The sequence below is a fragment of the Limulus polyphemus genome, unplaced genomic scaffold (assembly GCF_000517525.1).
Source record: "Limulus polyphemus unplaced genomic scaffold, Limulus_polyphemus-2.1.2 Scaffold692, whole genome shotgun sequence".
NCBI lineage: Eukaryota > Metazoa > Arthropoda > Merostomata > Xiphosura > Limulidae > Limulus > Limulus polyphemus.
Window position 1 is genome coordinate 5,502 of NW_013666302.1, and position 13,042 is coordinate 18,543.

At 30.1% G+C, this 13,042-nt stretch overlaps 1 protein-coding gene across 1 annotated transcript in view; it reads left to right on the plus strand.

Annotated features, from left to right (window-relative positions):
* The first annotated feature begins 358 nt into the window (after positions 1–358).
* LOC106460000 overlaps positions 359–13,042 on the plus strand; it is an 89,452-nt gene continuing 76,768 nt past the window's right edge. Inside the window, exons 1-4 of the mRNA XM_022386592.1 lie at positions 359–392; positions 3,555–3,642; positions 7,142–7,203; positions 8,535–8,648. Coding sequence (XP_022242300.1) covers positions 3,577–3,642; positions 7,142–7,203; positions 8,535–8,648 — 242 coding nt within the window. The 5' untranslated portion in view covers positions 359–392; positions 3,555–3,576. The remainder of the gene's footprint in view (positions 393–3,554; positions 3,643–7,141; positions 7,204–8,534; positions 8,649–13,042) is intronic.

The following is a 13,042-nucleotide window of genomic DNA, read 5'->3' on the forward strand; positions in this document are numbered from 1 at the left end:
TATGACAGAAACTTGAGCATACATTTTAAATCCTTTTTAATAAAATATTTACTTACGCATAACACATTAGTATCTATAATACGAAGTTGTGACTAACCAAATATTCTTACATCCATTTATTTAATTTACTTAAAAATGTAGTTAGCTACGATTAAGTTTTCATTTTTATGTATTTTTAAGGCTACTCAAGTTATTAGAATAGAAAGGGTTATGTATTATCAAGAATGACATCTATTGAAATCATAACAATAATTATTTTAGATTACCTAGTTACGGTGTGCTTATTTTTTTTTCTTCATTTCTTTGCCGATCGCATTGAACTTGAAGTAAACTAAATTATTATGTAGTTATTGCGGTATGTTTATTTGCGACAATTTAGAGATAAGCTTGAAGTACATGGATTGTTATTAATGTTTTGTGTATTAATATTATGTTATAACTTATATTATGACGAAGCTTTTTTTTGTTTTGTTGTAAAATTTAAAACTAAAGTGCTAGTCTACTTTAATTTTGTTGAAGTTTAACTTAAAACTAACACTAACGAGTGTTTATGAGATGTAACTTTTAGTTTTTTTAACTTTAAAAGAATCAGAAGTTGACAGAAGCTAGAACCATTGAAAGCATCTATATTAGTATTACTATTAAGTAACTTAGAGCATTCTAACATTAGTAATAGTATTAGTAGGCTTACTAATACTATTCGTATTACTAAGGCTACTGATTCAGTGGTTGTAAGCTTACAAGTATTAGGCTTATGATCGAAACGTTGTTGAATAAATCACCTTCCAGTTCCAGATTGACATCTTTCTGTTGTTATACCTCTTTAAAGCTTATAACTATTTTGTTATATGTTATTATTTTTGTTACTAATCGTAGTTTTTTGTTTGTTGTCGGACTCAAAGTCGAGTCTGTTTGCTTCACCTTCACCTCAGACATATTCAGCTTGCTTCCATTTCCAAAGTTCCATTGCACTTTCAGTTTCAGACGTGGTGCAATATTATATATAATAACTTCTGTAATTCACGTTATTTTCAAACAATTTTATTTGTATACATGTATACATATCTTATGTTTAATCAATTAATTAGCTTCTTATGATAAATATAAATATTTATATGTGTACATAAGGGTACACACACACACACATATATATATATATATATTTCAAAATTATGTTATTTATTCATGCATTCATTTATTTTTAATTGCAACATAACACCTTATACTGTGAGTGGAGCAAAGGGAAATTACATAATTCTTAGACACTGCGTATTAACTCCCATATTCCTGCAGAATTTGTGTTACATTTAGTACTGTACTGATAGTAACAAATTGGTGTATTCTGAAGTATGTTAAAAATCTTTTTCTTGTTAATATAAGTGATCGAATATAAAAAGAGTGAGTGTGAAGACCAAAGCACAGAAGCAAAATGTCTGCTTGTACATATGAGATGCTTTTTCCCATTAAAATCATTGCCAATCAGTAGGATAATTGTAATGGTATCTGATGGATGATGAGCAAAATGAGATTAAGTATTTTAAGTCACTTGTATTTTTTCAAATTTTAGAAGAAATCTTCATAAAATAGAGAAATAAAAATTATGAAGAATTAAGTGAGAATTGGGTTTATAAGTGAATTTAACATTAATTGGTTGAGGTTTAAGTTTATGTCACACATTGGAAAGAAAATTGGAAAAGATTTGCCACTTGGTGGAATCTAGGTTTATAACGTGGAAATTTAACAAATGAGTTTTGCATTATCAATCTTATGTTTTATTGAAAAAAGAAAGATAATTCAAGAACAGTACCTTGAACGTACTGTAATTAAAGGTAATTTGCCAAATATTTGTCTAACTAATCAATTGATCCAAATAATTCTGCAGTACCTCAATATCCTCAGTACAGCTAGATGTACCAAAGTTTAATGTCATCAGCAGACTTCAGAAATTTACTAATTAATTTCCCTATTAAAAACAATTTGAGAACTGACCCCTAAGGCAATTGACTAGTAACAAAGGGTCCAATTTGATTGGACTTCAATAATAAAATCATTTTGCTTTTTCCCATCCAAATGCCATAAAATGCAAGTAACTAGTCTCCCCAAACCCTACCAATGTGAGTTTCTGAGCTAATCTTTTGTGTTACAACCTGTCAAAAAGTACCAACTTTTTCATTTCTAACCCCACTGAAATGACACTGACATTAAGCTAGTAGTATTTGCCAAATAGAGTAAATTTAGAATTTTAGAAAAAATTTGTAGAAAAAATCATGGGGAAAAATCCATATGATCACCCCTTAAAAATAGATTAAAAAGTAAGGCTGGCTGTAACAAAGGGTATATTTTGAGATGCAGCACTGATGTAGTTATATAGAGTAAGCTTCCATTGCAAGAGCACTCTATTGTGGCCAATTAAAAGAACTGCAGTTAACTTAAGCAAAACAGGTCTTTATTCATCAGTCACCATTCCAAGCATGTCAATATTTTAGTCTTTTTAACATAAAATTATTTATTAATTAAACATACCTAATAAGCATAATAAATATACCAAAATGGAATAAGTAACACTCACAGTTTGATTCAAATATAAATATGAATATTCTATAGTCAAATTCAGTAGAATCTCGCCTGATTTGTCAGATGTGACAGGTATGTGAGTAGTTTTGTCTACTGTTTGAATAAGTAATTGGTGGTGGAGAGAAGTGATGTAATTGGTGTTAATGTAAGATTGTTTGGTGTAAATCATACCTGGGCAATTTGTTCTTTGAAAGGCAGTTGTAGTTACTTCATTCCCAAGCAATTTCAAGCAAGGCTGTTTTGTCTCATTCACTGTTGCAAGATAAGTCAGTGTGTATGGACTTGTTCATTGTAATTTTTAATACAGGAAAATTTTAATATCAGTCAGAGAATAAAACAAGAGCCTCTGTAGCTGCTATATCAATGACAGGTTTGAAGTTTGATTTATATCTTTGGCCAGTGGTCTTATGTATTGGAAATGAGTACTATAACATTTCAACTTTTAACTGAAAACTATCACATGACTAATTGTATTCTATCAGTTAATTCATCCCTTTTTTGTTCTGGAATTGGATTATATGGGTATGACTATAATTATTGGAAATAAATTCAGTAAAGTTGCCTGCCATTGAAGATAATTTTATCAGTCAGTCAACCATAAGTTTGGGTACTTATTTTCTTAAGATAGTAAGGTATATCATCTAAATGGCTGTCTATTGACATAATCACCTGGGCAACAGTATGTTTATATAATGTTTTTCATAGTATCATTAAAGATAGTATTGCCTCCAACTCTAAAGAAACAAATTGTTCTTGAATCAGCTTAGCATAACTTCAAGATTATTTGATCATATTGAAGTAATATCTTCAGCTTGTATGACTGTATTTGTTTGAATAGATGTTGATCTGAATTACATTGTGTGTGCACATTATCAGTAGTTTTTTATTTTTTTATGAGAAAATGTGTATTAAAAGCATTATTCTTTTATATAGAATTGAAAAAAACATTATTTCTGAATATAGATATACTGCTTTTTTAGGTTCTTGACATTAAACAAGAACATGGAAAAGAAAAAAGAAGCACAAACTTGTTGTCAGCTTTGTAACACAACTCTACTAACAGACCAGGTAAATGTGATTCATTATAAATAAGACTTCAGAAACTAAGACTGTAAGGGTTAAGCAGACTTGGGCTGTCTTCTATCTTTTTATTTGTTTTAATGTTTTGGAGCACGTTTAGGATCCAGAGTTTAAGTTCTAATAAATATCTTATCTAATTTTCATAATGTTAATTGATCTCTGTTCGTACAATTTTTTTTAATTTTTAGAATGCTTCTTTGATTAGCATTGAAATGAAACACCATGTACATTTGTAATAGAAGATCAAAGATACATACTTGATACAGTGTATCACCTAGTATTTTGAAATCATTAACTTTATTACTAATAAACATGTTTTTTGTTTCAGTACTATGTAATTTTCACTCTTCCTTACTCAAGGATGCAAAGTAGCATGTTATATCTACTCCTCCCTTTAAGCTGGTGGACTAATGATTATTATCATTATTTTATCTGCTATTTATATTAACAGTAAATAATAGCTAATGCCTGTATATTATCAGTAAAGAATAGCTAATGCCTGTATATTATCAGTAAATAATAGCTAATACCTGTATATTATCAGTAACTAATAGCTAATGCCTGGAGATATTGATAGTAGTTATTGTTATCACAGTCTGTATTAATTTCAAACCTAAAAAAGTATTTAGAAGTGAATTGCACTTTTATCCACAAGTAAAAAAAAAGACTCCCTCAGTTTTATCTTGGGAAGCTTTGTGTGGCACCATTCCTTTGAGACAGTTATTTTTTTGAGTTTCTCATTTTATGCCTTGTCTTGTGGCTCCTTCCAGATGAGCCAGCCATTGAGTGACTCAGAGGTGACTTGCTTATGGAGCTGCCCCTTGGCTTTGGTCCTGTGGAAGTTTCTTATCTTGCTTCCTTTGTTTCATCAACAAAAGTCAGATCTTTCATTTCAGGACTCTCCCCTTCAGTAGAGCGACAGTTCATTTATTTTCAGCCGGGTTCTGAGGGCTTTTGCACAAAAGATGCACATTTTGGATCTGATTTTCCACCACTATATGGAAAATTGGTCCATCCTTGCATCATTCTGGGAAATATCTTTTGCTGGAACCTATTTTCACTTTGGGAGTTATATTATTTGGGTTGACTTGTCCAGCTCATGAAGTCAGTATTGACCCACATTCAGTATCTGACTCACTTGGAAGTCTTTATCAACTCATTTGCTGGAGCTTCTGTTGTGTCTCCCTTTCTTCCTGTGTGAGAGATTCGGTCTTTCTTGGAGAGTTTTGCTTCTTTCTTTCAAATCCTTTTTCCCCTCTTCATTGGTCTGTGGAATATGTTTAATTGTCCATTTATTTCTCTCCTTCTGTCTCTTCACCTGTTACTATCATGGTGGCTTCATCATTCCCACACACAACCCTTGGAATCATTAGGAAGTTGCCTCTTGATTCATTCAAACAAAATGACAATGAAATTTGCTGAAAAAATGATATCTAGAAACACATTATTCATTTGTTGAAATTGATTTATTATATTTTTAAGACAAGGTGTACAAACAAATTGCACAAAATAGGGTAAGAGTCACAAATCTAGGTATCAACAAACAACTTTTAACACATGTTGACATGAGTTTGATTTCTCTGTCTCCTCCATCTGTTTACTATATGCATTTACACACTTCCTGCTTGATGTCTGGAAGCTTTTGTGTTAAACCACATGCAAGCAGGTATGCGAGCCTGACATTTTCCCCACCCCACAAGAAAAAGAAAGAAAGAAAAAAAAACTAATATGCACATGAGACTACTTGGAACCTGTCTGCAGTCTAGGACATGAACTGAACTGATGACCACCAATATTTCTTTTCATTTCTCCATGATTGACCTCATTTTGGGATACATTGCCCTCTTTCCATCACAAAGGTGCCTGAATGTATTGTATATTTTCATAGGTAAACAAACTTACTGATCTGATCATTTTAAAAACAGGGTCGCAAAAATGTCATGGAATTCTTCAGATCGGATTGGTATCGGCAGCAGGTACAGAGATCTGTTGCAGGCTTATTATAGACATATATATATATATATGTGTGTGTGTGTGTGTAAATCTACTTCATTATAGGTGATTTTGAATGATCACAAATGTGAACTTTTTCATATTTGTATAAGGTATGGTATATATATATACCTTATATCAATAAAAGCAAACTTTCTAACAAACATTCTTGTAAGTGAAAAATTCAATAAATAAAACGAAACTATGGGGCTGGAGCTTGAACCCAAGACTTTTGGCTAACAGGGTCAATGCTCTCTCCAACTGAGCCATCCAAGAATAGAAACTGTCCCCATCTCCCCTTACTCACAAGGCTTTATAACAATAAGTATGAAACTTCATACTACTTTGTGTGATGTTCAGGTAGTTAGTTGGCTGACTTACTATTACCCGACCAAATCATAAGAGTTTAAATACACTCACATATATATTTATTTTTCTATATTTAAGTCATATTATGAATCAATTAAAGTAAAATTTCTAAGAAACCATCCAAAAGTATATGCTATGATAAAGTATTTGCCAGTCTAAGCTGCTATTAAGTGTATATTTCACATAGATTTGAGGTACATGTATTTCTGGTTTGATGTACGTTTAGGCATAACTGTTAATTGATTTCATGATTTGAATTAAAAGCATTGTGAAGAAATATGACATTAACGAATATTTGGAATTTGATATTGATCACAAACTTTCACTACTACATTTTTTTAATCTCATCACCTATTCACAAAGAAAATTAATATTTACAACCATAATAGGACAAATTTGTGTACTGCTGCACTACAGTGGTTTTATTCTGCTTAGAAATGTATTTCAAAGTATATGCTTATAACTGTCTTAATCTAGTCAAATGAATAATGCTCTATAAAGCACATGACATTGTAAGTTTCTGTTTGATTATCCAGAATAGCTGCATACACTGTTCTGCATAAATTACCATCTGGTGTCTTGTTTTCTGTTTTTTGATGATCTTTATTTTGTGTATTATTTTTAATCTTGTGTTGTTGTTTTTTACTAGCATATCTGTAAAGTTTTTATGATAAAATTATTTTTTTTCAGTTAATATGTGTATAAAATTCAAGGATTGTACAGTGTACAAAAGGTGAACTATTAAATTTCTATAGAGAATACAAGAGCACAGTATGTAATTACATCTCTTAGATGCAGGATTTCAAATAGTGTACATCAAAAATTGAAGCTGAAGAATAATGAATTCAATTTTACCTAAATTTAAAGTTGCCAATTTTGATGAAATCAAAGTTAGATTGAGCCACTTTCCTAACTTCCATATATTTTTTTTTAGATTCATCTCGGGCTTTTCTTGTAGTGTGATGCTCAGTATATGTAAAAAATGTTTAATTCCTAGTGACTCACTTAACATACAATAGAAACTTATTGCTCATCAGTATTGTAATGTTGGGCAATAAAAGTGAGATAAGAAATTTTGATCAAATATTATTCTAATAGTTTTTCTTAATCTATTCGGTTTTTGTAGGAGTATTTTGAACACGAATTTTCTTTGATGCATCACATGAAGTTGGAGACAATGAGAAAGGGGTGAGTAAAAATACTTCTAAGTATATTTGCTAATCAGCATTGAAAAATCATTACATCTGAAAGGGTAAATGCTATTGGGAAACTGATTTCCTATTGGTAAGTTTAATATAATATTTTACCTTTTATTACTTTGTTTTTGTTGTCTTTTACAAGGCCTCACAATAATGTATCCAAAATCATTTATACTCCATTGAATATGGCTGGATACATGGTGTTATTGATGTTCATACATCCCAACAGTGGTGGGCACATTTGAAATGATTGCAGGTACAAACAGGAGTTCCAAGATCCCAAAGTCACTACAGTAGGGAAATGATATTTGGGGGCAAGGACCCTGGAAGTTGGAGAATGTTTTTGAACTTTTTAAAGTGAAAATTTAACTAATTTCACTAATTTATAACCCCAATTTAACTTACAAATGTTGTAGAGCTAATGTTTTTAGTAGACACTTTTCTGTATTAAGTTATTTTTATGATTTGTGTCCTTAAAGCTAGAACCCAAAATGTTTATGGTACACCAGAATTATACTTGCATTCCCTATTGTCTGCCATTACATGCCAGCTTGAGTACATTCAAATAACTTTCTATGTAGAATACTTTATATTTGTGTGTTTGTGTACATGGACCAAAAATTTTGTGTCCTGGAATTGAAATTTAGTCATTAACTCTTTCTATATGGGCATCATTTTCTGCACATGTCACAAGGATTTACTGAGTTATATTCAAAATTTAATTAAAGTACTTGGCACCAATATGTAGCTAATTATTCATACTTTAAAATTATGTTATTTTAGTATCATACTTCACATGAATTGCATGTTCAGTGTACAGGTTTGTATGTTATGTGTGAGTTGTCCTGTTTCACAATCACTTCAGACTTCACATGAAATATGTGTTGAATGTGAAGGTTTTATGTTTATTGGAAGTTATTCTGTTGTCTATTAATATATTAAAGTGTTTCCATATTTTGTTTAAACTAGGACTTAAAAGTTATGGACATGTTATGCATCTATATTTAAGATATTATAGATGTAATTACAGTTTGTAGAATTATACACCGACTTTTCTCTATGTTAAAATACTTTTATTTGCAAGCTTTCAGCCCTCTTACTGAACCCTTCATCAAGCAACATTGTACTGAGTGATAAAATTTTTTATCACTCAATACATTGTTGCATAATGAAGACTCCGATAAGAGGGACAAAAGTTCACAAATAAAAGTAGTTTAACGTCCATGTATAATTCTACATATTAATTTATCTACATTATGAGTTTTATAAAATAATTACAGTTTTATAACAGAAGCTTATATACTTCTATACACTATGTAGGAGAAGTCATTTCTGCACCTTATGTAAGATCAACATTCCTGGTATAAAAAATTATGCAGATCATCTTGATGGAAGAAGACATCAAAAAAAGTTGAAACATGCAAGAAATATTTGGTAAGAATGTTGTTTACTTTGGTAGTTAAAGGTTCAGTATGTGTCTTTTATATTTTATATATACTTCTTGTTATAACTTGTAATTATAAACTGAAAAAAAAAAAATATATAACATAATTTTTAGCCATTCTTTATTATTCCACATCAGATACGCTGCATAAACATTGAGTTTTGATATATTTTTCATATGATAACCAGAAAGGGTTACAGGTCCTTACACCAATAAATTATAGTTTATGCCATTCTCTGTATTTTGTTTCAAAATAGTTTCTCAAGTGCAATACTAATAGGAACTATGTTTCTGTTAATCTGAAATTTGTTAACAACCCTTAGAGAATGCTTCAAAGTATTAATGATTTTATTTAGGTAGTGATGAATGTACTATTACTTGTGAAGATCAAGAACACATGCCACAGGACATTTTTGTGTGTAGTGTTGGTTAAAGTACACATAAGTACAGTAAATGGAATGATTTCAGTATGCCTTGAGCTGATAGAAACAACAAGTATTTTACATAATCTTAAAACACTTAAATATACTTGAAAATGAAGCAGCCAACATTGTTATTCATGTAATTTGTTTTGCATAATCTTGTACTTAAAATTCAGTTATTATGATAAGAAATTTGAAGTGTTTATATATTTTTGAAAATGCTTATTAGATAAAATTACAATAATAACAACAGACTAAGGTGTGTGTGTTTTTCTATTTTTTTAAAACCAATCAACTTTACTCTTGTGACATGGTCAAGAAGCATGTTAATTTTCTCTTGTTTCCATGGGCAACATAACCCTTAAAGATCAACATTAAAATACAGAAAATTTTAAATGAAAGTCAAAGTAAACTGCATAACATTACAAAAAAGACTAAAAAGAAAATTAATTGTAATTTAGTGAAACATACAAAAGATAATCACTTTCAAATAATAAAGTGATACAATGGAATCTTTTATGTTAACTACAATAGACACTCAAGGAATATGTGGTCAAATTAGTATCTTTATTGCAAAAGTACTTCTTTAAATACAAGATTTCTAGAATAATATAAATGGATTGTAATTGTAGACATTGAAATGTATGTAGACTGTACTTCATAAAACCTTAACTAATGTCAGGCCAAAGTTCGATAAAGAGATAAATTAACACTGTAACTTATGTATGTTTTTTACTTTAGTTAAGTTAGGACTAAATTTTACTCTACTTAATAGTATCAATAAATAAATTTATAATGTTATTGTAAGCCTAACATCAGACCTTTTTGAAAACTTTAAGGTTTTAATGTTGTTGTACAAAATGGTTAGTAAAGTATACTTACATCTGCCTTTTGTTATTTCTTCATTCATAGAGCAGTTGTAGTAACTTATTCACTGAGCTATTCAGCTCTCTGCCGCAGGCAGGCTGGTTGTTATAGAGTTCATAATGCATATGCATGGTTTTTGTTGGGTAAAATTCTTACTGAGCATGCTTATAATGCTTAAGTAGAATTATAGTATGATTAGCATTTAAATAGACAAATGAAAACACTTTTAAACAATGAAATACACAGGAAAAAAGAAAATCCTTTAACAGTGAACGTTTCATAAAAATACCATTTAACTCCTTTCATACAGGGTCAATCAGTGTAGCTTTGCGCGAAATTAAAAACAAACAAAACAAAAACCATTTGATTGGCCTTATAACCACCACGAAAAATACAAAATAAATCTAAATTACTCTTTTTTTTTCTTTCTCAAATGACTGCAGATTGTAGCAGAAAATTACAATTATTTGTTCTAAATAGCTTAAGGCTTGTAACAGTTTACATTTGTTTTTATTTCATTTTATTATTTTAATACTTTTTGAACCATGTGTAACTAATAATCCTATGATGCAAGATGTAAATAACATGCTAAATGTGTAGCTCAGCTTATGGTATGGAATGATGTAACTCACAAGCATACCTTGTGGAAAATGTTTTTGTTATTTTTTTCATTATATAACCTAATAAGTTCATAATTTTTACATTTTAGTTACTTTTACAACAATCAAAAATATGAAATTTAATACTTACACATGGCCTCTTTTTTTCTTGCTGTTGGCCTGCCAGTGAAACTTAAGCCTACTAGTACTAATACATCAAATAATTTCATTTTTATCAAATATGTACTTGAGAACACAAAATAGTAGCACACACAAAGCCAACAATACCCTAAAGTATAATATAATTTAACTGGCTTTCTAAGGCATAAGTGCCTTAAAATAATTCCCTTGGATGTTTGATCAGAACTTGGCTATAGCAACTTCAGGGTCTGTTGGCAAATTAACTAAAAATCTCTACTGAGAAGAAAGTAACATTGTATGTCTTTCAATAAATTAAAACTTTATTCTTCTGTTGGTTATAAATGCTGTAATTGCAAATGTCAGAGAAAATTATTGGCAACTTGTGAAAGAGAAGATGTGATAGATGGGTGTGGCAAGTGGGTCTGACTTTCTGTTTTATACCTCAGTAAAAATAGAAGATTGAAGGCTATAAAAATTAGACTATGCCTTAGTAATAGTTACACTATAATGAATAATTTACAGGAAACTAAAGACATCACAGAGGGATGATGAAAAAATAAAAAAATGGGGAAGTTGGAGCAAATAAGTGACAAGTTACAAAGACAAGGGGAGATTAAGAATTTATTTAAGTATTTTGTTTTGAAATTAAGAAATTAAAATATATAAAATATTCAAATTTGATTTAGTAATTACATTTTGATACCAAATTTATTTGTATAGGTTGATAATGGAGTAATTTAATTAAATTTTGAATGTAACTCCATAAAATGTCATGACATATGGACTTCTACCTACTTATATCAAGAGGGTTAAAATGACAAAATGATAACATCATCAGTAAATTTTCTGAAAAATAAAACCCTTTTTAAACAACAGTTCAGAGAGTTGTTTTGTAGCTGTGTGATTACATGTTATCATGCATATTGAGTTACCTTGTACAAGTAAGTTGATTATCTTTATATTAGTGTAGTACAGTTTGCATCATTTTTAAATTTAGCCTTACTACAGGTTACAAATTGTACAAGCCTAAGGCCAACATTAAAGGAGGAAATAAACAGTCAGCATTCATTAAATTTCTGAGCTATCTAGAAAATAGGAACAAAATGCTCAGAATGTTTACATGAAAATGTCAATAAAAATAACTTGCAATTAAATTTAATAGAGTTTAAATGTCTTTGTAAGAATGCTATAAAAACTTAAGTATGGAAAATCTCAAAGTGATTGATCAGTAGGCCATCATGTGAAGGTATAATGTGAAAGAAGGACAGTAAAACACTCATGGAATGTGAAGTTACATATTTTAAAATAACTTCTTTTCAATTGTATTTCAGCAATTCTGGGTAAGCAAGGACATTGAATGTATGAAATAAAAGTGTGAAGTAAATAGTACACATAATACACGTTCAGTTAGATTCATTGAAAAAATGTCTTAACAGATGTAAAATATACTGTATATTATAAAGAGTTACATGAAAGTGCTGTTATAACTCATTTATTTTGATTAAGAAATATATTCTTCCATCAGTGAAAACTCATTGTTAATGAATAAGTTTTTTGCATAGGTGGCAGAACATATTTGAATTTGGTTGGGGGTATCTTATTTGCTGTGTTAATCATGACCATTGAATTCAAAACTGAAACAGTGACTTTCCATTATAGCTGTACACAACTCTCTATACCCTATTTAAAGGGGCACTTTGCGACTGGGTCAAAATTGGAGAGCATGTGACACCCATTTCCCCCGCTTATGGTTTCTTGTCTTATTCCTGATTAAATTTATTTCAAGTTAACATGCTTATGTTTTGAAAACTAAATATCATCAGAAATTATCCCATTTTTTATCCTAAGTATAACTGAACACAACTGTATGTAACCTAACAAAATCACTAGCTATTGTATGTACTAAGGAGGTAGAAAAATTACAGAAATATTCAACATTTGACCATAACTTGTAATGCTGAAAAAATTAACTGTTGTATGAAAATTTACTGACTTCCAACTACAATACTGCAGTATACTTTAATAAGAACAAAGACAGAATATATCATATAATAGTAATAGCTTAGTCTTAAGGTATGTTGCATATAAAACTGTATTTGCCAGTCATTTCTATTTTTCCCTATGTCACTCTTATGGTTGCTAGATCATTCCTACACAATCCAGGACTTCTTTCTTTCACCATCATGCCTGGACATACCTATTCATGGATGTTTCTCTTGCCTGGTAGGGTACATTTCTGGACACTTTTACTATTTTTGGCATTTGGTGTTCAGAGGAGTGGTCTCTTAACATCATCATCGTTGAGATATTGGCAGTTCAATGGGCCTGCCATCATCATCTTGTATGTATGTTAGG